General features: G+C 41.0%; 1 protein-coding gene across 4 annotated transcripts; it reads right to left on the bottom strand.

Moving 5' to 3' along the window:
* Positions 1–18,488: 18,488 nt before the first annotated feature.
* Positions 18,489–22,920, bottom strand: LOC101404846 (leukocyte immunoglobulin-like receptor subfamily A member 5). Of its 4 annotated transcripts, XM_087421176.1 has the most exons (7): positions 22,680–22,920; positions 22,345–22,481; positions 22,147–22,182; positions 21,674–21,958; positions 21,223–21,525; positions 19,145–19,195; positions 18,489–18,997 (listed from the first exon to the last, which is right to left on the bottom strand). In XM_087421176.1, exons 2-7 carry the CDS (start codon positions 22,376–22,378, stop codon positions 18,825–18,827), a joined length of 882 nt encoding a protein of 293 aa, XP_087277302.1. In that variant the 5' UTR covers positions 22,379–22,481; positions 22,680–22,920; the 3' UTR covers positions 18,489–18,824. The 4 variants fall into 4 exon arrangements, with proteins under 4 accessions (XP_087277302.1, XP_087277301.1, XP_014649776.1 ...); XM_087421175.1 differs by having other exon boundaries at positions 22,147–22,481; XM_014794290.2 differs by lacking the exon at positions 22,147–22,182.
* Between the last annotated feature and the right edge of the window lie 1,604 nt (positions 22,921–24,524).

Below are 24,524 nucleotides of genomic sequence, written 5' to 3'. Positions count from 1 at the left end.
AATCATTAACTATCAGGGAAATGCAAATCAAAACTACAATGAGATATCACCTCACGCCCATCAGAATGGTTATAATTAACAAGACAGGAAACAACATGTGTTGGAGAGGATGTGGAGAGAATGGAACTCTCATACACTGCTGGTGGGAGTGCAAACTGGTGCAGCCACTATGGAAAACAGTATGGAGATTCCTCAAAAAATCAAGGATAGAACTACCATATGATCCAGCTATTCCACTGCTGGGTATTTATCCAAAGAACTTGAAAACACCAATGCATAAAGATATATTCACCCCTGTGTTCATTGCAGCGTTATTCACAATAGCCAAGACTTGGAAGCAACCTAAGTGGCCATCAAGGGACGAATGGATAAAGAAGAAATGGTATATATACACAATGGAATACTACTCAGCCATAAGAAAGGATGAAATCCAGCCATTTGTGACAACATGGATGGACATTGAGGGTATTATGCAAAGTGAAAAAAGTCAGAGGGAGAAGGTCAAATACCATATGATTTCCTTCATTAAGTAGTAGATAATAACAACAATAAACAAACACATAGAGACAGAGATTGGATTGGTGGTTACCAGAGGGGAAGGGGGGAGGGAGGAGGGTGAAAGGCTTAATTCGGCACATGTGTGTGGTGATGGGTTGTAATTAGTATTTGGCTGGTGAACATGATGTAATCTATGCAGAAATAGAAGTATAATGATGTATACCTTAAATTTATACAATGTTATAAACCAATGTTACTGCAATAAACAAAGAAACAAACAAAATGCATGAGAGAGTAACTACTTAAAATTAGAAGTGGAATAACTTCCAAAGTGCTTGGTGTAATTAAAAGAAACAAAATTTTGTCAGCTTTATTAAGGTACAATTAAGAAATAACAATTCTTTATATTTAAGGTGTACAACTTGATGTTTTGATATATGTATACATTTTGTAATAATTAGCATAATGAAGTGAATTAACAAATCCATCACATCACATAGTTACTATTTTTTGTGTGTGGTGAGAACGATTAAGATCTACCCTCTAGATAATTCGGTGCATGTGTGTGGTGATGGGTTGTAATTAGTATTTTGGTGGTGAACATGATGTGGTCCATGCAGAAATAGAAGTACAATGATGTACACCTGAAATTTTTACAATGTTATAAACCAATGTTACTGCAATAAACAAAAAATTAAAAAAAAAAAAAAAAAAAAAGATCTACCCTCTAAGCAAATTAGAGGATAGAGTGGAATGATAATCCATTTGAGGAAAATAATAAGAATTATAAGAAGTTTCTGCATATTGAGGTGTTTGGGGAAGTCTTTCTGGTTTAACCGTGATTCAGCCTAAAGCTTGCTTTTCCCAGAGCGATCTGACTTATGGCCCATCAAACATGCATTGTACTTCTGCTCCAAACATTTTCCCAAAGCAAGGAATGTAGTCTTTAAAGATAGGCATGAATGTCTCCCTTTCTCTAACACCAATACCAGTACTTCTTTGAAGATAAGCTTTTCTTTCTAGAGAACCAGGTCAAGTTGACTTGATGTGTATGTGCTAAACTGTAGCAAAACATATCCTTGTGATTTGGTGAAAAAACTGTATTCATGTCATGCTTGATGTGTGTTCTTTGTTCTGAAGTGGTATCTAGCCATGCTGTAAACCATGCTTCTCTGGAGAGCTTTCTTCCCTGGTGGAGATAACACTTCTGGGCTAGTCTTCAGTATTAGCTCAATAAATACAACTGTATCTTTCTTGTCTATAGATTGGTTATTGATTATTTGCATTGACACATTGCATATATATACACTGCATCTTCTTTATCCATTCATCTGTTGATGGATAGTTAGGTTGTTTCCATATCTTGGCTATTGTGAATAATGCTGCAATGAACACAGGAGTGTGGCTGTCTCTCTGAGATCCTAATTTTATTTAGTTTGGAAATATATCCAGAAGTCGCGTTGCTGGATCATATGGTAGTTCCATTTTTAATTTTTTGAGGAACCTCCAAACTATTTTCCAAAATGGCTGTGCTAATTTACATTCCCACCAATGGTGCACAAGGTTATCTTTTTTACACATTTTTTCCAGTACTTGTTATCTCTTGTTTTCTTGGTGACAGCAATTCTAACAGGTCTGAGGTAACATCTTATTGTGGTTTTGCTTTGCATTTCCTTCATGATTAGTGAGGCTGAGGACCTTTTCATATACTGGTTGGCCATTTGGATGCCTTCTTTTGAGAAATGCCTGTTCAGGTCCTTTGCCCATTTTTAAAATTGGGTTATTATTATTCTTTTTGCATTTAGTTGTATGAATTCCTTTCGTCAACTTAAAAAGCAAATTTATGGATGTCAGCAACATGGCAGAGTGAGCTGTTCCCTTTCTCTCTCCCCCTTTTGAACTACAACTAAATGGACATTCATTGACCAGCAGAGGAAGCCCACACAGCACAACAGGGTGCCTGAGAGAAACGTGCAGCTATACATCTGAGAGTGGATGGCCTGGCCCTCTGGGAAGTGGTGGAGAGAGGTGAGCACTCCCTACTCTCCTCTGGCAGCCCTGAGCACACACAGGATCGCTTTCCAGCCTGGATCAAGTGCCCTAGAAGTGGGAACGTGCCCAAGGGCAACTTTAGGAAGAGTCAGCAGCAGCCTTAACCCACTGGTGATCATTTTCCTGGTGGAGGGGAGCCCACCATGCCCCTGTGGCCCCAAGGAGTGGCCCTGGTTTCGTCCCCATGAGGAAGCCCCACCCACCAAGCACAGAGGCTGATGAGACCACAAGCAGAGACTGTAGCAGATCTACACACTGGGACAAGCACACTGCAGGCCTGGGTGAGCTCCCATAGTACCATTGAGCCCTTAAAGAGAGAGTGCGCCCCGGAGTTACTGTAGGAGGAGGCAGCGGCAGCCCTTAGTCCACTGGTGATCACTTTCCTGGTGGAAATGGAGTGCACCATGCCCCTGAGGCCCCAAGGAGTGGCCCTAGCTCGGTCCCTGTGAGGAAGACCAGCCCACCAACCACAGTCCACACAAGTGCCTGAATGTTATCCAGGCAGGTGCAAGTGCCTGTAGTGCATGCACAACTTCCAGCAGATGGGGTGGGACCAGAAACTCTGCTTCTGCTCCCCCCTAGAGATAGCAGGTGGAATCTGTGACCTAGCACTACCACAAATACCCTGACAAAAGATTAGTTCATCAAACACCACGAGAAACTGCAGCAACAATTCAGACCAGAAGGAAAATGACAATTCTTCCAGAAACCAACACTGAAGACACAGAAATGCACTATCTAAATGACAGGGAATTCAAAATAGCTGTCATAAAAAAACTCTGAGTTACAAGAGAGCACAGACAGTTCAATGACATCAGGATTAAGATGAATCTCTTCACCTGGGAGATTGAAACTATTAAAAAATAGTCAAGAAGAAATTCTGGATATGAAAAAGACAACTAACGAAATAAAAAATCTAGAATCCTTAAAAAATAGAGCTGATGCTATAGAGGAAATAATGAGTGATTTAGAGAATAAAAGTATAGAAATGCTACAGGTGGAGGAGGAGACAGAACTAAAATTTTTAAACAATGAAGAAATTCTTTGAGAAATATTCTACTCAATTAGAAAAAGCAACATAAGTATTATAGGTTTTCAAGAGGGAGAAGAGATCTGGATTTACAAATAAATGAAGGTAATAGAATGCCTAATTACATCAAAGCTAAAAGAACTTTTCCAAGGCATATAATAGTAAAATGGGAGAAAGTCAACAACAAATAAAAAATATTAAGGGCAGCAAGGCAGAAGAAAATAATCTGCAAAGGAACCTCTATGAGGCTTTCCGTGGATTTCTGAGCAGAAACCCTATAGGCTAGGAGAGCATGGAATGATATATTCAAAACACAAAAAGACAAAAACTTTCAGTCAAGTATACTCCATCCAGTGAAACTTTCATTCAGCTACTGGAGAAATAAAAGCTTTCCCACATAAACAAAAGCTGAGGAAGTTCATCGCCACTAGACCTCCCCTACAAGAAGTAATTAAAGATGCCCTCATACCAGAAACAAAAAGGCAAAGGTTTACAACGCTTTCAGCAAGGAGATGGAGAGATAAAATCAGAAAACTGCAGCTCTCTATCAGAAAAAGGAAGGAATTATTCAACTCAAACTTAAAAGATAAAGGGAAGGAAAGCATCAAAAGTAACTAAACACTTCAACTTAGTCACAAACTCACAACATTAAAAACAATAGAATTTGTAACAACAATAACTCAGAAGAGGAAGAGGTAAGGGATGGAATGTTTAGGTTAATGGAGATAAGAGGAACCTGCTTAGGTTAATGGAGATAAGAGGCTATGAGAAAATGGACTATTTCATCTACAAGATCTTTTATACAAACCTCACAGTAACTACTAAACAAAAAATCAGAACAGAATGAGAATTCACAAAGAGAGAGAAAATGAGAAAACGTCCTCAGAAAACCACAAAAATGACATGGCAATCAGAAATACAAAGGAAGAGAAACAATGGAAACAGAACAACAGGAAAACAAGAGGTAAAATGGCAGTATGAAGCCCTCATATATCAATAACCACTCTAAATGTAAATAGATCGAATTCTCCAATCAAAAGACACAGAGTAGCTGGATGGATTAGAGAACAAGACCCAATGATATGCTGCCTCCAGAAAACACATCCTAGCTTTAGAGACAAACAAAGGCTCAGAGTGAAGGGTTGGAAGATGATACTCCAAGCTAATGGCAAACAAAAGAAAGCAAGTGTTGCCATACCTATATCAGACAAAGCAGACTTCAAGTTAAAAAAGACAATGACAGGGCTGGCCCCATGGCTTAGTGGTTAAGTGCACACGCCCTGCTACTGGCAGCCTGGGTTCGGATCCTGGGCACGCACTGACGCACCGCTTCTCCGGCCATGCTGAGGCCGCATCCCACATACAGCAACTAGAAGGATGAGCAACTATGACATACAACTATCTACTGGGGCTTTGGGGGAAAAAAAGGAGGAGGATTGGCAATAGATGTTAGCTCAGAGCTGGTCTTCCTCAGCAAAAAGAGGAGGATTAGCATGGATGTTAGCTCAGGGCTGATCTTACTCACACACACACACACACAAAGACAATGACAGACAAAGAAGGCAGTATATAATAATAAAAGGGACATTCCACCAAGAGGCCATATACTTATTAATATATATGCAGCTAACACAGGGGCACCAAAGTATATGAAGCAACTATTAACAGACCTAAAGGGAGAAATTAAAGCAACACAATAATAGTAGGGGACCTCAACATCCCACTTACATCAATGGATAGATTATCCAGACAAAAAGTCAACAAGGAAATAGTATATTTAAATTAAACACTTGATCAGGTGGACTCAATAGATATATACAGAGCATTCTAACCAAAAATAACAGAATACACGTTCTTCTCAAGTGCACATGCATCAATCTTAAAGATAGACCATATGTTGGGAAACAAGGCAAGCTTCAGTAAACTTAAGAAGATTGAAATCTTCTGAAGCATGTTTTCCAACTACAATGCTGTGAAACTAGAAATAAACTACAAGAAAAAAACTGGGAAAGTCAGAAATATGAGTAGACTAAAGAACAAGCTACTGAACAACTATTGGATTAATGAAGAAATCAAAGGAGAAATTAAAAAAATACCTGGAAACAAACGAAAATGAAAATACAACATACCAACTCTTACGGGACACATCAAAAGCGGTCATAAGAGGGAAATTCATAGCGATACAGGCCCACCTCAATAAATAAGAAAAATCTCACACAAGTAATCTTAAACTGCAGCTAACAGAACAAGAAAAAGAAGAACAAACAAGGCCAAAAGTAAGCAGAAGGAGGGAAATAATAAAAATCAGAGCAGAAATAAATGAAATAGAGACTAAAAAAACAGTAGAAAGGATTAATGAAACTAAGAACTGCTTCTTTGACAAGACAAACAAAATTGAGAAACCCTTAGCCAGACTCACCAAGAAAAAAAGAGATAAGGCTCAAATAAGTAAAATTATAGTTGAAAGAGGAGACATTACAACAGATATTGCAGAAATACAAAGAATTATAAGAGAATATGATGAAAAACTATATGCCCACAAATTGGATAACCTAGACGAAAGGGATAAATTATTAGACACATACAACCTCCCAAAACTGAATCAAGAAGAAATACAGATTCTGAATAGGCAAATCACAAGTAAAGAGATTGAAACAGCAATAAAAAAACCTCTCAAAAAAGAAAAGTCCAAGACCAGATGGCTTCTCTGGAGAATTTTATCAAACATCCGTAGATTTAACCTATTTTTCTCAAACTATTCCAGAAAACTGAAGAAGATGGAATGATTCCTAACTCATTCTATGAGACCAACATTATCCTGATACCAAAACCAGACAAGGACAACTCAAAGAAGGAAAATTACAGGCCAATATCACTGATGAACATAGATGCAAAAATCCTCAACAAAATATTGGCAAACCGAATACAGCAATACATTAAAAAGATTATACACCAAGATCAAGTGATATTTACTCCAGGGATGCTGGGATGATTCGACTTCTGCAAATCAATCAGTGTGATACACTACATTAACAAAATGAGGAATAAGAATCCCATGATCATTTCAATAGACGCAGAGAAAGAATTGACAAGACCCAACATCCATATATGACAAAAACTCTCAATAAAATGGGTATAGAAGGAAAGTACCTCAAAGTAATAAAGGCCATATATGACAATACCACACCCCACATCATACTTAATGGTGAAAAACTGAAAGCCATTCCTCTGAGAACAGGAACAAGACAAGGGTGACCACTCTCACCACTCCTATTCAACATACTACTGGAGGTTTAGCCAGAACAATTAGGCAAGGAAAAGAAATAAAAGGAATCCAAATTGGAAATGAAGATGTGAAACTCTCGCTGTTTGCAGGTGACATGATACTATGTTTAGAAAACCCTAAAGAATCCATCAGAAATCTATTAGAAATACTCAATAACTACAACAAATTTGCACGGTGCAAAATCAACTTACAAGAATCACTTGCATTTCTATATGCTAACAACAGACTAGCAGAAAGAGGAATCAAGAATACAATTCCATTTACAATCACAACGAAAAGCATACAGTATCTAGAAATAAACTTAACCAAGTGGTGAAAGACCTAGTCACTGAAAACTATAAGACTTTACTGAAAGAAATTGAAGAAGACTTAAAGAAACAGAGAGGTATTCCACGCTCATGGGTTGGAAGAATCAACATAGTTAAAATGTCCATACTACCTATGAAGCAACCTACAGATTCAATGCAGTCCCAATCAGAATCCCAATGACATTATACATGGAAATAGAACAAAGAACCCTAAAATGTATATGGAAGAACAAAAGACCCTGAATAGCCAAAGCAATCCTGAGAAAAAAGAACAAATCTGGAAGCATCACAATCCCTGACTTCAAAATATACTGCAAAGCTACAGTAATTAAAGCAGCATGGTACTGGCACAAAAACAGGCACACAGATCAATGGGACAGAATGGAAAACCCAGAAATAAAACCACACATCTATGGACAGCTAATTTTTGACAAAGAAGACAAAAGCATACAATGGAGAAAGGAAAGTCTCTTCAATAAATGGTGTTGAGCTGCCTTAATGTTCAAACATTTATTCAAGTCCTCCTAGTAAAGGAGAAATGCATTTTTGTTTATGGTTTTTGTAAATATAAATTCACTGATCTATGGCTTTAAAAAAATTGTTTCTGTGACAATGTTTGTTAATCCAGCCAATAGAGTTATTTACAGAAAAATGGAGCATGTAATAGCTCTTCACGTGCAAGTAAGAACAGTTTCCCCCAAAACCTTAGTTAACTGAATTCTTGTAAGATATTTGTAAAATCGGAAATTCAGTGATTAAAGAGAAGTGAGAATTCTATAAACAAACAAACAAACAAACAAAGTGAATGAATGAATAAAATGTTGGAAAAACTGGAGAGCCACATACAAAAGAATGAAATTAGACTGTTATCTTACACCATACACAATAATTAACTCAAAATGGATTAAAGACTTGAATGTAAGACTTGAAACCATAAAGCTCCTAGAAGAAAATATAGGCAGTACACTATTTGACATTAGCCTTAGCAGCATCTTTTCAAATACCATGTCTACCTGGGCAAGGGAAACAAAAGAAAAAGTTAACAAATAGGACTACATCAGACTAAAAAGCCTCTGCAAAGCAAAGGAAACCATGAACAAAATGAAGGCAGCCCATCAACTGGGAGAAAATATTTGCAAATCCTTTATCCAACAAGGAGTTGATCTCCAAAATATATAAAGAACTCAAACAGCTCAACAACAATAAAACAAATAACCCAATCAAAAAATGGGCAGAGGATATGAACGGACATTTTTCCAAAGAACACATACAGATGGCCAACAGACATATGAAATGATGTTCAACATCACTAATTATTAGTGAAATGCGAATCAAAACTACGATGAGATATCACCTTACACTGGTCGGAACGTCTATAATTACCAAGACAAAATCAACAAATGTTGGAGAGGATGTGGAGAGAAGGGAACCCTCATACACTGCTGGTGGGAATGCAAACTGGTGCAGCCACTATGGAAAACAGATGGAGATTTCTCAAAAAATTAAATGTATAAGTACCATATGATCCAGCTATTCCACTACTGGGTATTTATTCAAAGAACTTGAAATCAATGATCCAAAGAGATTTACACACCCCTATGTTCATTGCAGTATTATTCACAACAGCAAAGATGTGAGTGCAACCCAAGTGCCCTTCTACAGATGAATGAATAAAGAAGGTGTGGTATATATATGCAATGGAATACTACTCAGCCATAAAAAAGACAAAAATCATCCCATTTGCAAGAACATGGATGGACCTTGAGCGTGTGATGGTAAGCGAAGTAAGTCAGACAGAGAAAGACAAATACATGATTACATGATTTGTCTTGTGATCTGCATGATTACACTCATTTGTGGAAGATAACAAAAACATCTACAAAGAGAACAAATTACTGAGAGGAAAGGGAATGGGAGGTGGGTGAAAGGGGCAAAGGGGAACATATGTACAGTGACGGACAATAATTAGACTACTGGGGGTGAGCATGATGAAGTCTATTCAGAAATTGATAAATAATAATGTACACCCGATATTACACAATGCCGTAAATCATTATGATCTCAATAAAATTACTGGAAAAAAGTCATCTTTGATATCTTTCATCAGAGTCTGTTAGTTTTTTTAGATTAGTGGTAAATTAGTTTTGTTAGATTTATACCTAAGCATTGCATTTGTTGATGCTATTGCAAATGGTACTTTTTTCACACTTCAAATTCTAATTGTTTATTGCTGATCTATAAAAAAGCAATTGATTTTGTACATTACTGTGACTTTGGTAAACTTGCACATTATTTTGCAGGAGGGCTTTTTTTCCCTATATTTGTTGACATTTTCAACATAAATATTCATGTCATCTACAAATAAGATACTTTTATTCCTTCTTTCCAAAAAAAAAAAAAAGCAAATTTACCTGCTATTTTATCGCAAAATGAGTTCACTCAGGAACATCCAAAGAATTGCAATTTATGCTATTGCAGACCATAGGCAAATCCAGCAAAGAGTGGGAGCTGCTTTTATAGAGAAAAGGGGGGAGTAAAGAGGGGTCTAAAGGAAAGTCCATTGGGGGAAAGTAACAGTTCAGGGTGGCAATAGCTTCTTATTGGTTGAGCTGTGGCATTTCTTATTGGATGGTCTTTTGCCTGGTGAGGAGAGAAATCTTCCTTCAGTAGTAAAGTAGTTTTACTTCTATCCAAGAAGCAAGTCTGTTTGATATAATTGACAATGTGGGATAGGGTGTGAGAGCTCCTCCTACAGGCCCTCTGGACTCCAACTTAGTTAAGATTTCTTTTATAAATTTCCTCATTTACATGTTTTCAAAATTAACCCCTGTCAGATTTATGATTCTCAGTATATTCTCCCATTCTGTAAGTTGCCTTATCATCCAATTGATTTTTTCCTCTGCTGTGAGGAAGCTTTTTAGTTTGATGAAATCCCACTTGTCTATTTTTGCTTTTATTGCCTGTGCTTTTGATGTTATATCCAAAAAAAAAAAAAAAAAATCATTGCCTAAACTGTTGTAAGAAGATTTTCACCTTTGTTTTATTCTAGTAGTTTCATTGTTTCAGGTCTTACATTTAAGTCATTAATCAGTTTTGAGTTGATTTTTGTATATGGTGTGAGTTGAGTGTTCAATTTCATTCCTTTTATGTGAATAACTAGTTTTCCTAACACCATTTATTGAATAAACTATCCTTTCCCCATTGTATGTTCTTGGTACCCTTGTGGAAGATTATTCAGTTAAAATAATTAAGGTAACTATTTTGGATAATTTGTCAGACAAGTCATAGATCTCCATTTTTTTATGGTCAATTAATGGAGATTTATTTATTTTCTTTGATCGTGTCATATTTCCCTGATTCTTCGTGTTTCTTGTAGCTTTGCTATGGTATTTGTGCACTGGAGGAAGCAGCCACCTCTTCCAGTCTTTATGGTCTGGTTCTGGCAGGGAAAGTCCACCAACTCAGCACAGTTATAGCCTCTGGGAGCCTGTGAAATGTTATCTGTGGATGTGCAAGCTCCGCTCCTCTCCCCGCTCCTGGGAGAGCAGTCTCAGGGCTGTGCCTGCACTGAGAGCCCCTTTCCTCTGTTCTTGGCTTCCCCCTCGTGCCCCTGCAGCCTCGCGCTCTGAGTGAGGTAGGACACCGTAGGTCTCTGGGGCAGCACCCTCAGATGCAGCTTCACTGTCTCTTTTCTCTGGAGGAGAAATCTTGGGCTCAGCTGATCTCTCAGAGGCTTGGGGGAAGGGTGACATGAGCAAAGGGAAATGGCTCTTTTTATCCATTTTAAAGTGTTTTTTTCTTGGTTTTATGCTTGTCTGAGGTCTTGCAACCTATTAACTAGATTCTGGAGTTCTCATAAAGGTATTTTGGCCCAAATATCCTTGTTGTATCAGTGTTTGCGTGGAGGAATGAGGGCTGGGGCTTCCTATTCCACCATCTTGCTTACATCGCTGGAATAAAATATTGACTAGATTTCTAGAATGCATCACAGCAAGACCTGAAATGGAAAAATAGAAAATATAATGAATATACACAGAAAATACAATGAAAAGTATAAACATACATCTATCACAGTTTCAAGATAAAAGAAGTTAGAATGGTTTTGGGCAACCTTGAAAAGAGAGTGGCTGAAATTTTTACAGAAATGAGAAAGAACATGGATTTAAAGTTCATGAATTTAAAAATGAAATCACATCTTTACCCTGGTAAAGAACATTGAGAATAAATTTAAAAAAAATTTCTAAAACTACTGGAGAAAATGCAAGTGACCCTCAAATGAATGGCAAGCTCATTGGGACTGGACTTCCCAAGAGCAAAAACAAGTGACAGAAAATACTGGAGAAATACCTTCAAGGTACAAATTGTGAGTACAGAATTCTATACTGAGCCTAGTTATTATTAAGGAGCAAAGCTGAACTGTCAGCAGTGGACAAATCCTTAAACACAAAGAGATTTGAGGAATATCTGACATGTTGGGACTCGTGTCTGACACGTTAAACCCACCATGTCAGGTTGCATCTCTGTGAAGGATAAGGAGGGCATCGGTGGACAGATCTCTTAAATACCGGATATTTTCCACTCTAACAAGGTGAGTGGATTTGTCTATTGTATGTGAGGTAGAAGACAGTGAAGAATGGAGGACCCTTCCACTCTCTGCCTTGCTTGACCAGAGGAGCCAATGGGGCTATCACAGGATTGATGACCCCGAGAGGAGAAGGAGGCTTGGGGGGATGTTTATAATATTGTCAACTGACTCATAAAGGGAACCACAGCTCCTGCCTGGCCTGGGTCTGTGGTTTTGTTTCTCCCAAACACTTCCTCTCTCTGACTTTCTCGTTTCTATGAGCAGCAGCACCTTCTCTTCATCACTCACCTTCAAACCCCTGAGTCATTTCTGCCTCCTCATAACCTCTCGTCCCCAGGACAATAACTCTTCATCTGATACTGTGAATTCTATCTCCATGCTTTGAGCAAAAGCACTAGTTGGAGACAATTCATAGGTTTGTTTGTGATGTTTTTCCATTCATCATTTGATGGACATTTGGGCTCTTGTCACTCTTTGTCTACTGTGAATAGTTCTTCTATAAACACACTTGCATAAGTGTTTGTTCGAATACCTGTTTAAAATTCTTTATTCTTTTCTTTATTGTGGTAAGAGCACTCAACATGAGATCTACTCTCTTTACAAATTTTCGTGCATAGTACAGTATTGTTAACTATAGGCACACAGTTGTATGGCAGATCTCTACAACTTATTAATCTTCCATAACTGAAACTTAGACCTAGAAGGGAAGTTTCTAGGTCATATGGTAATTCTGGGTTTAACCTGTTAGGAAACTGCCAAACTGCTTTCCACAGCAGCTGAAACATTTCCAATTTCCACCAGCAATGCATGTGAATTCAGATTTCTCCACATTCTCATCAACACTTCTTGATTTTTTTCAAATTATGTTCAATCTAGTGCGTGTGAAGTGGCAACTCATAGTGGTTTTATTTGCATTTCCCTAATTGCTAAGGAGTTGACCATTTTTCATATGCTTGCTGTGCATTTGTACATCTTCCTTGTAGAAATGTCTATTCAAGCCACTGGACTATTTTTAAATTGGGTCATTTTTTGGTTGTTGTGTTAAACATATTCTTTATATGTTGTGGATACTAGACTCTTATTTGATATACAATTTGAAAACATCTTTTCCACTTCTGTAGGTTGTCTTTTACACTCTTGATATATATTTTAAAATTTGGTGACATTCAATTAGTCTATGTTTTTGTTTGCTGCCTGTCCTTCATTGTCATATGTAAAAAACTATTGTCAAGTCCAAGGTTATGAAGATTGACTCTATGTTTTTTCTCTAATGATTTTATAATTTTAAATCTTATATTGATACATTTTGAGATAATTTTTGCATAAGAAGTGTCCAGCTTTTTTCTTTTGCATGTGGATATCCAGTTTTCCCCATACAGTTTGTTTAGGAGACTATTCCTTTTCCATTGAGTGGTCTTGGCACTTGCATCAAAAGTGAACAGCTCATATGCATGAGTTTGTCTCTTGCCCTTCATTTTTATTCCAGGCAGCTATAGGTCTGTCCTCATGCAAACACCACACTGTTTTTATTACTAGGGATTTGTACTAAGTTTGAAGTCAGGAAGTGTGAGATCTCCAAATTTGTTATTCTTTTTTACAATTTGTTGGCTAATGTGGGTCCTTTGCAATTACCTTGAATTAGCAAAAAGGCTTTTTCATTTCTGCAGAAATGGACTCTGTGATTTTGAAAAGGATTGAATTGATTTGATAGATTGCCTTGGAGAGTACTGTCATCTTTACAATGTTAAATCTTCAAATCCATGATCCTGGAATGTGTTTCCCTTGATTTATGTTTTTTCAAATTTCCTTAAGCATATTAAAAAAAAAGGAAAGCTACAGTGTATAAGCGTTGCACTTCCTTTGATAAATTCATTTCTATGTATATTTTCTTTTGGATACTCATATGAGTTGAATTGCGCCACCTAAAATGATATATTGAAGTCCTCATGGCCAGTACCCGTGGATGTGACCTTTTTGGAAATAGGATTTTTGCAGATGTAATCAAATTAAAATAAGATTGTAATGAATTAGGATGGGTCCTCATTCAGTTCTTACCAGAAGCAGAGAAGAGGCACATAAGGAGAATGTCATTGAAGACAGGGATACACGAGGAGATGTCAGCCATGTGAAGATAGAGGCAGAGATTGGAGTCAGGATCCCAGGAACATAGGAGTGTCTGGGGCCAACAAGAGCTAAGAGGTAAGGAAGGATTTTTCCCAAGAGCCTGCCTAGTGACCATGGGCTTGCTGATAGATTTATTGTGGACTTCTAGTCTCCATAATTGTAAGAGAATAGATCTGTTTTAATCTACCCAGTTTGTAGCAATCTTATGAGATCCCTAGGAAACTAATATAAGTGGAAATATACAGTGTTTGCAAGACTGGGGTCTGGTATCTGGCAGCCTGGCCTCATTTCTGGCTCTTCCCTTCTTTGGCTCTGTGACTCTGAACATGCTGTTGAATCTCTGAACCTCGACTTTCTCATCATGTAAATGTAAAAGAGATTAGTAATTTCCTCATGAGGTTTATATGAGGACCAAATTATTTATTACATTGAAAACTTCACAAAACTGCCACCTTGTTATCTGAAGATATTGAACACCGTTATAGAGCTATTTCTATGGGGATACCATGAGATACCATGGTCAGCAGCACCATGACCATGTCTGTCCCTACAATACTGTGAGGGGGCCTGGTACACATGGGATCCATGTGGGGACACACACCATGTCCAGCCTGAGGACAGAAGCAGAGGGTGGAGGATTGGGCTATGGAGGCCCCTGACCTGTCTCCACAACCTCCAGGGGCACTTTCTGTTGGAGGCCTTTGCAAAGTTTGTAGTCATTGAGCACATACAGTGATAGGGGACTGCTGTCTTGCTCTGGGATCTCAATGTGCTTGGTTATCCTGGAGCTCAGAGAGTCCCTCTTCTCCAGGCGTGGATGGTCACATGCTCATTGCTGTGGAAACAAGGCTGGAAAATCTGGGATCCTGGTTCAGGGGGAGCCCTGGAGGAAATGGGAGGCTCTCTTCAAGGGACCCCACTTTTTTTCTCTTCTCCAGAAGGAAGGTGTAAGGGAAGGAGCTACTATTTGTGGGGCATCAGAAATTTCAGGGCCTGTCAGTGGGGCTTTTCTTCTCTTGGGATGCTTCTAACACTCAAATATCATCTGCACTTGAAAGACAACAACACCAAGGCTTCGGGACGCTGTGTTGGTCCTTCAAGGTCAAATCTCCCTGCAAGTTTCCATGTGTGAATGGAATCCAGATCACCCTGACCCCAGAGTACAGCACCTCCTTACAAGGCTGCCTGCCTTGAAATAGCAGAGACTGGGGGTGAGACAGAGAACAGGACCGTGAAACTTGGTGTGAGTGTCATGCCAGATCTTTAGGTTCATGCTGGGATAGGATTGAATTGGGAGGCAGTGAGTGGGAATGGGCAGGAGCTAGGAGACAGACCTACTTGTAAATCGATGTTAGTCCTAAACCAGTGTGTTTTAGGCAAAGGAATTCATGACCCTGAGATCATCTTTACGAAGGAGGAGATGACCCCCACCTAATAGTTATGTGTTGAAGACTCAGCGATGGGATGTGTGCGGCACCCAGCCCAGGTCCTGGCACCCGAGAGGCACTCAGAAAACGCTGGTCTGTACCACAGTGTGCAGTAGCTGGATTCCCCATTGCTCTACGCAGGGTGGGATTCATGGGCGGTGAGATGTGTGATTGGACGGGGCTCCAAATTGAGTTAATGCTCTTCTGTCACCATCTTGACAATTGAACACGGGTCCCCGTATTTTCATTTTGCACTGTGCCCCACAAGTTATGTAGCAGTTCTCGCCTCCATGGTTTTGTTTTTGTGTTTGATTGGCTTATTTGGGTTTACTAGCTTTTCCTTATGCTTCAGCTGAGCGGAGTGGAAAACAGGGAATCCTGGGCTCTAGGAACTTAAAGAGGGACCAGATTTACACAAATGAAAGAGGAAGGCAGCAGGGGAGGATGCTGGCTTGATTTACTTCAGATCGCAGTGTGTGTGCGTGTGTCTGTGTGTGAAATAAATTTTTTTCTTTCATTTTTTTCCATTTACAATAACTCCATTCACCCATCCAGTCAGTCAAAGTTTACCTACAAATATCAACTCTATTCACACAGTGTACCAGTGTGAAAACTAAAATATGTGCTTACTTGACATGGAGCCTGCTCCTGATCCCTACTAGTCTTGGGGATGTGATGGACATCAAATAATTAATTACAAAATATCTGTACTCATACACTACGACATGTATTATGTGGAATAAATATTTGGAGATTGGACATTAGATAATAGAGGATCTTAGCTAGTCTGAGCATCATGGAAGGTCAACCTCGAGGAGGTGAATTGAGAGGATAGAGCTCAGACATGTGGAGGTGTCTTAGCTGAACTGCACAGGAATGTTGAGAATTCCTGAAAAAATAAAGGAGATATATAAAGGTCCCCATTTGAAAGGGATCATGGCTGCTGAGCTCCATAGAGACCATGTTGTCCTAGAACCTGGGCTGGGCTGACTTCCCTGCAGTGCACACCACTTCCATTCCAGGAAACACAGGGTGGGCATGTGGGGACCCAGGCTCTGTCCCAGCCCAGCTTGTCTGGATCAGTGCAGATGAGGGGAGCAGACAGAACCAGACAGAGCAGGTTCATAGAACATAGCACGTGAGAACCTGTGACACAGATTTTCTGTGGGAAAGGAGAGCTGCTTCCCTCCCATGACCTCTATCTGATTCCCCCTTAGTGGAGTCCAAGAAAAGAGCGGACATTCTGAGTGTAGTCCTGTCTGGAATCAATCCCGGGGATGTGACCCCAAACCACTACCTGATGGGGTTAAACCCCATTTCTGAAATCACACCAAAGTCCATATTGGGTGGATTCATCCTGATGTAGATACTTGGGCCATTATGGGTTCATGTACTCACATGAACCCACTTTAAATTCTTAACTACATATAGCCTGATGGTGTAGCAGTTAAGTTCACACACTCCGTTTTGGTGGCCCGGGTTTGCAGGCTGCTTGTCAAACCATGCTGTGGCAGAGTCCCATATAAAATAGAGGAAGATGGGCGTGGATGGTAGCCCAGGGCCAATCTTCCTCAGCAAAAAGAGGAGGATTAGCATCAGATGTTAACTCAGGGCTGATCTTCCTCATAAATAAATAAATAAATAAATAAATAAATAAATAAATAAATAAATAAATAATAAATAAATTCTTAACTGCATATAGTCTGGTATTGGCCAAACCGTTTGTTCAGAGACACAATTTCTCCCCTGGAAAGCAGCTCCTCGTCTGATTGGACTCGGGTGAGGGTGGTCAGGCAGGAGAGATCATGTTTTGAGGAAAACACAATGCCAACGTGTGAAGTATTTGCTATAACTGATGAACGGCTGCTTTGTTACGAATTAGTCACTAGTGTAGGATGTGGTTCTCACCACCCTACTTCAACCCAACTCACTAAATTGTATGGAAAATAAGGAGAGATTGTAGAATTGAAATGCACTATCTACCAGTAATGACAAGTAGACTTATGAGTCATCAAATGAAAGTCAAAAAGAAGATTGACCATATTCCAGAAGATTCTATGGTTTCCATCTTGAACAAAACCATCTAACATCACCTTATTTGTAACCACCATCATAGATTTGATAGAATTCTTTTCTCTCCTTTATTCATAGAGTTTATCGTAAGTACACATTCCTAAATAATACATGATGGTTCTTTTTTAACATCAGGTAAATGGGATAACCCTAAAAATTGTTTTTATAATCTTCTTACATTTACTTACTATCATGTTTGAAGATGGATACACATGCCTACTTGAATTTTAGTTTGTTCATTTTCACTGATGTATTGTATTTCATTTTCTATGTAGAACACCAAATTCTCTCTTATTTGGTGCATGTAGTCTTAATATGATTTTGACTAATATGAATAACTCTCTTGTCAATGTCCTTGTGCATGGATCCTGGTGCATATGTACACATTTTCTCTAAGGTATGTACTTAAAGACCATAGCTGTGTGTCCCTTACTTTAACTAGATAAGTATAATAATCTACTCTCTGAATTCATGGATGTACTTTACACTCCTATGAGTAATGAATCAAAATTCTCTGGGCTCACTATTCCCTCCCACAACTTATATTCCCATGTTTCTCTTTGTAACTCTCCTGAATGTGCTGGAATTTTGGCCTTGTGATTACACTGAAACTGTCACAACATTGAAGTAGGAATGATCATTACACGTAAAAAACAAGGAAACTTAGGTGCACTTTGGGGCTATCAGAGTGGCATTCAAGGTGTCCTATTGGCTTGGACTGTTTTGTAACATCAACCCTGTGCGTGACTTCCCAACTCTACATTACAGACCTCACATTGGAACATTTAAGTTGGCCATGAAGGGAGTATATACTCCAGAGAAACTGAAAAAAGCCTTGAATTAGTATTTTTAACAATGAGTTTTTCAAGAGGAGTAAGAGCATTGCTATCACTTCAGAGAGTAATGTCTTAACTCAAGTGGTGATATTTCTGATGAAACTACACGGGTAGCATCTGATGAGAAGTGAAGGACTTGTGGAGTCCAGAGAGCGTGTCAGGGCATCATTTTGGATTCATCTCTTTCAGGCTGAATCCCTATTATGGAAATTTAATGATTTATTAAAAACAGATTACATGCTCTGAATGAAGAGATGGAGACTCCTTAATATACATCAAGGTATGTGGTAATTAGAAATTTAAAAAATGTATATTACATTAAAGTGTACCAGATGAAGAAAGTGTAAGGAGGTGTGGACCCAAATCTGCCACATGGGGTATATAATGATTTCACAGAAATGGGGAAAGATAGGGACCCATGAACGTAACTCAATGGTGGCTGTGAAGGAATCTTTCACACTTTGATGGCAGAAGAGTCCAGACATTGTCCCTGCACGTGAACAATGATTCCTCCATCTCGCAATGATCTGCAGATAGTTCACACAGCTTATGCCCCAGCTGCTCCTTCGGAAGCTCCTGGTTACCTAGGACGTATTTCCAAGGCTCTACCACTCTGAACAGTGCATTGTTCTATCTTGTGTTTGCGTCTTGGCTGCAGCTTGGGGTCTTCTCAAGCTGTGTCGAGCCTGAAATAGCAGAATCCCAAGGACCAGCAGGATCAAGCCAGCCATGCCCATCCGGATGAGATTCTCCACTGTGTAATCTTGAGGGTGTGAGGCTAGGAATTGTGGACGGAAAGGTCACAGAGGTCAAGGAAGACCAAAATCACCCCAGGATCCCTGGATGTCCACCCGGGCTCCTACCACCCCTTGCCAGGACTTGATTCTCTGCACCAGACCTATAACTGAGAATTTCTCCTACTCACCACTCTTGGAGTCTGACTTGTTTTGTGATGGCCTGATGGTGTCAGCTGCTTCTGAGAATCATAAAAAACCAGGGATGGATGAGCAGTTGATGAGACTCAAGCCTTTCCCCTGGGCTCTGTCTTCTTATAATTCCCTCTTTTCCTCATGACATAATTGTTATGCAGTTCCTTAATGTACATTTTCTCTGCTGTAGAAGGTTTCCTTCTGTTCTCATTGTATTCTTTCAGTTTATCTTTGTTTTTTGAATTTAGATTTTGCTTCTGAGTCACTTTGGAACAGAGTTTGGATGTGCCCCAAGAGCTCAGAATTGTTGAGAACAGTGGTCTCCTAATACAGAAACAATTGAATTCCTGTATGCTCTCTGTTCACTCTGGGATATTGACATGTAAGTTCACTCTTCCAGATATAAGACATTCTATTTGTTCAACAACTGAGGACCTAGGATTCATGGTTGAGACTTTGGTCATATTTATATGAGAGAAGAGAGAAAATTGAACCCATACAGTATAGGTTGGGTTAATTACAAGAAGTAAACTAATAAGGAGGCGGGTCTGTTCTACACAGCGTCACAGTGAATGCCACACTTGGAGATGATGTTTAAGCCGACTCCTGAGTAGGATAAGGAGTCTGAGAGGAGCCATGTAAAGACCCAGACCAGGCACATCACAGGCTGCAGGAAGAGCAGGTCCCCAGAAAGACCTCAGTTTGTTTTTCAATAAGGAATAAAGTCATGTCTGTGGGATACAGGGAGGGTCCAGAGGAGAAGAGGGAGCTGAGATCTGGGGGCTTGGTGCATTGGAGACAAGTCAGAAATGACAGGATGGATGAGGGAGTTTCCATTACTGTCATCGTCGTCGTCATCGTCATTGTCATCATCATCATCATCATCGTCATCATCATCGTCATCATCATCACCATCATCCTCATCACCATCATCATCATCATTCTCTCTCTCTGTCTTTCTCTGTCTTTCTCTCACTCTCACCCTCTCTTTCTCTGGCTGCCTTTCTCTGGCTCTCTCATTGAAAGAAGTCTGGAAACTAATAGAAGATTTCAAGGAGAGAACGCTAGTCATTCGACTTTATATTTGAACTTTTTCACACTAAAATGTTGGGTAAGAAAGCGAGTTGCAAGAATGTGTGAATTTCTCAGATTCTTTGATATTAAAATCATGTAATGGTTAAAGGCACTCAATAAATACTTAACAAACAAACAAAAAAACATAACCTCTACCCTCTCCTATTCAAATATCCAAAACCAAGAAAGTCCACGTTTCTGGTCTTCAAAGCCTTAAGGAACAGGAAAATCAGTGGTATTATAAAATTGGATGAGCACAAAAAATAAGTAACTATGCAAATCTATTTTAACCAGTTTTAACATAAAAAAAGAAAAAAAACCAAATTATAGCTCAATTCTAATTATACATCCAAATGCAAAAATTCCTAAATAGGCTTATACAAGTCAGAAAACCTGAATTAATAATAGATGTCATCTGGTGGGGTTAATATCCAAATGTTTGATACTAAGAAGTCTTTTAAATGTATATCAACATGGTTAAAATTAAAGAGAAAACATTCAGGAGATACACAAAACATGTCCTAGCCCCCCTGGGACACAAGCCTGTCCCTGAGTATCTGAGGGGCATTATACTCTCTGGGAGACTCTCAGAACTGCCCTGGGTGATCTATGCTCCCTCTGAGAGAAGAGGTTTCAGTGACCCAGTAGTTGTTGAGATGGGAGCTGTGGGTGGGGGGCTGGCATCTGCAGCACATCCTGGAAATGTGACAGGAAGGGAGTGAGGGGCTGGGGACGACCCTGGATTCTCCACCTCACTCAAACTCTTCTCCTAGATCTGTCCTGTGCCATCCCCAAGAGCCCCCTTCTGCCAACCTGGCACCTTCTAGACCCCAGGTGAGAGGGAAGGGGGTGAGCAGGGGTAAGAGGGCCTCTGAGGGGCAGATATCCTCTGGGTGACCCTTCCTCAGGGCCCCGTCACAGGCATGCCAGACCAGACATCTCTTGAGAACAGGGCCCCAAATAGATCGTAGGGAGAGGACACAGGGCTGAGGAGCCTCACCTGGGACCAGGAGCTCCAGGGGATCACTGGGATATGACCACACCTGGGGGTACTTCTTGTAACAGCCACAGCATCTGAACGTCCATCTGTGACTCGAGACCACGGGACCTACAGGGAACAGGGCCTGGAACTGCCCAGTGGGGAGTCGCTGTGAGTCCAGGGTCCAGGAGGGCTGGTGTTCTCCTTCCTTAGTCAGAATGAACCTGGAAAATCCTAGCCGTGAGTCACACTGGAGGGTCACATTCCCTCCTGATGTCACCACAGCACTTGGCAGGGCTGAGAGGGTGGGTTTGCTGTAGAATCCTAGGAGAGGAGGAGGCAGCATGTTAAATGGGGCTCACATCTCCCTCATATCCCCCAGGGCTGGGCTGTGAGAGGGGACACGCCCCTGAGAGCAGAGCACCTTCCTGAGTGCAGAGCCTGAGGCTGGGACCCCTGAGTGTCCTCTCACCTGTCACCACCAGCTCCAGGGTATCACTGGGCTCTGACCAGCCAGTGGGGCTGAGATAGTAACAGTGATATCTCCCTGAATATCGCTCTGTCATGTGTGGGGTGGAGAACTTGGCCTTGTCTCCAGAGTCCAGAGGGCTCTCTCTGCCCCAGGGCCCTGGACTCCGTTCCTTATGCAGTCGGTACTCCTGGGCCTCCAGGGTCCCCTGACACCAAATGGTCACCGGCTTCCCCCGGGGGATCACAGAGCCTGGCTCAGCCCAGATGGTGGGTTTGGGGAGGGTCCCTGGAAGGAAATCAGAGGCCGGGTCACAAGACATTCCCCACCGTTGTTCCCCAGCTCTCAGTCCCAGGACCCTCCCAGATGTCCCCCATCCCTCAACCCAAAACTCCTGCTCTCTATCCCCAACTGCCTGGGGTGGCCCCTGTCCCCAGTGAGGAGATGGGATCTGGGACGCCTGGGGACAGACTCACCTGCCTGCACTGGGGTCCTTGGGTCTGCACTCAGTCCTAGAGGAAAATTCCTTGTGAGAGATTTTTCCCTGAATCCTGATGAGAACGTCTCTTCCCCAAGATCCTTTTGAGTCCTGGAGTCTCCTGACAGACCAGGGCCTGCCTGTGGGGCGGGGTCCCTCAAAGAAAAAAGCTTCCCCTCCCCTCCACAAATCTCACCAAGTAATAGCAGGGCTGTGAGGGTGGGGGTCATGGCACCACCTCCCTCTGGCTCCCGCTGTGCAGATGGAGGAGACCACGGCGCCCGGCAGGACAAACAGAAGCACAGAGTGTGTTCCCTCCAAGGCTAGTCTTCCCTGTCATGGAGTTGTCAAGTCAGAAGCCCCACCAGAAGGGGAACTGGCTCTCATTTACAGTTTGGAGTAGCAAATACAGTGAACCGCCCCTTCCAGGTGAGGGTGACTTAGGGTATGTCCTTCTCCCCCAGAGCCTCTCCCATTTGGTTGTCCTTCATCCTCAGCCCATCCATCAGCACATCCCTGTGGGGTCCTCACCATGGACAGTGGTCATCCAGGCCCTGGAGATGCTTCAGGGAAGACGCAGGCTCCTGCTGCACTGCAGAGCTCAGATCAGCAGAGACACACGCTCAACATCTAACTGTACAGTTCAGGTCCAGGTCATTGTGACAACGAGCACAAAAGAGAAATACAGTGAAATAAGGGAAGGAAGCATCAGTCTTCTCCTGACTCCAGAGTGTGGGCTTTCTTTCTATCACAGCCTTCTTCACGGACTTCTCTTTTTTTTGCGACAGCATCCACCCACATTTCTCTGGAAACAAACCTCTGAGTCATTCCCGCCTCCTCAGTGCCCCTTATTCCCTTGGGCAGAAATCTCCTCCTCATCATGGGGTTCCGCCTTCAACTTTAGGGATCAATTAGTGGGTAGTGCTCTGATTTGGGAGACTAGGCTGATTCCTATTTAAATATTCCTCCCTCATCCACTGCCCATGTGACCTTGAGCATTAACACCCAATCTCTGAGCCTCAGTTTCCCCCTCTGCAGCACTTTGTCGTGAATCCCACTTCTCAGAGTTGTTGTGGGGTCAGTGGTGATCGGTTCATGGGAGGGATCAATCATTGTTAACTTCCAGACCTGATTAAGTTGTGTGGGGTTTGAGACATGAGATGATCCTGTGTCAGACCCCGCGATCAAGGTAGATGATGGATTTGCCCACTCAGGAGCCCCCATCTGCTCCTAACACTGAGAAATGCTGTTTATAATATTTCTGAAATATGTAGCCACAGTCAATTGAAGAAAAAGAGAAACGAAAGTTCCAAAATAGAGAGGGAACATCAAGAAAAGAGTGCCAAAGCTGAGTGGCCACAAGTGCCTGGGACCATCAAGGGGTCATTAGAGTGGAGGCTTCCACCTCTGTGTGGACAGGAGAGGGACCCCAGGTCCTCACAGGCAGGGAGGGCACCAGGGCTCAACATGAAAGTTGGAAGCTGAGTTTCCCCTCCCTCATGTTTGTAGACAGGCACTGGGATATCTCTGCCCACTGACCCAGACCACAGGTGAGCACCAAGTCATGTCCTGTGTGTGTGTGAAACAGATTCAATTCAGTATAGTCCAACATGGACGTCTGTCCATGTGTGAGCGTGGGACTCATGGTGGAGCCATCCCTCCCGGGCACATCCCTAGTCTCATGCTAAGTTGGGAGAGTGGATGCTATGTGGTAGGGCAGCTGCAACAGTCCACCCCTTTGAGCCCTGAAGGTCAGGAAAGCCCTGGGAGAAACTCTCTTTGCAGAGTCAGGTGTGTGGGAGGTTAGTGTCCAACAGAAATAAGCATCAAAGAGAAGTTCTAATAATGGTAAATAGTGCTGTGAAAGACAATCTACGAAGTTGTGAATGGGGTTTTCATATCCGGGGAAATAGAACACTGGGAATAAATGAAACATTTTAATTTATGCATGTCTAAATATCTGAAAAAATCAAAAAGGAAATTGAATTCCTGGAACAACAAAAGGAGTTATATTACAGAAGTATATATAATTTTAGAAATGAATTAGACTAATATCTTAGAGGCAAAAATAAGACTTTTGTTTAATACATTCAAAATATACTTTCCATCAACGAGATGATATAGCTAAAGATCCAATTATGAAACTGGAATACAGCATTGAGGGAATTTTGTAGGATGCAACACAGAGAGAGTGGAATGAGAAAATTAAGACGCATGCGGAACAGATAGAGAAGGACAATGTATGTTGTGAGTTTCAGGAGGAAAGCAGTGAGAACCATGTCTGCAGCAGTCCTAGAGGCAAATGGTGGGGGTTTGACAGAGACGTAGAAGGAACATGTAAGTGCTGGTACGTATGAATATTCAATGAAATCTGAG

This window comes from Ceratotherium simum, chromosome 33 (assembly GCF_057802395.1).
Source record: "Ceratotherium simum simum isolate JZ-2026a chromosome 33, ASM5780239v1, whole genome shotgun sequence".
Classification (NCBI taxonomy): Eukaryota; Metazoa; Chordata; class Mammalia; order Perissodactyla; family Rhinocerotidae; genus Ceratotherium; species Ceratotherium simum.
Note: the sequence above shows the minus strand (reverse complement) of the source record. Positions and strands in the feature narration are given on the sequence as shown.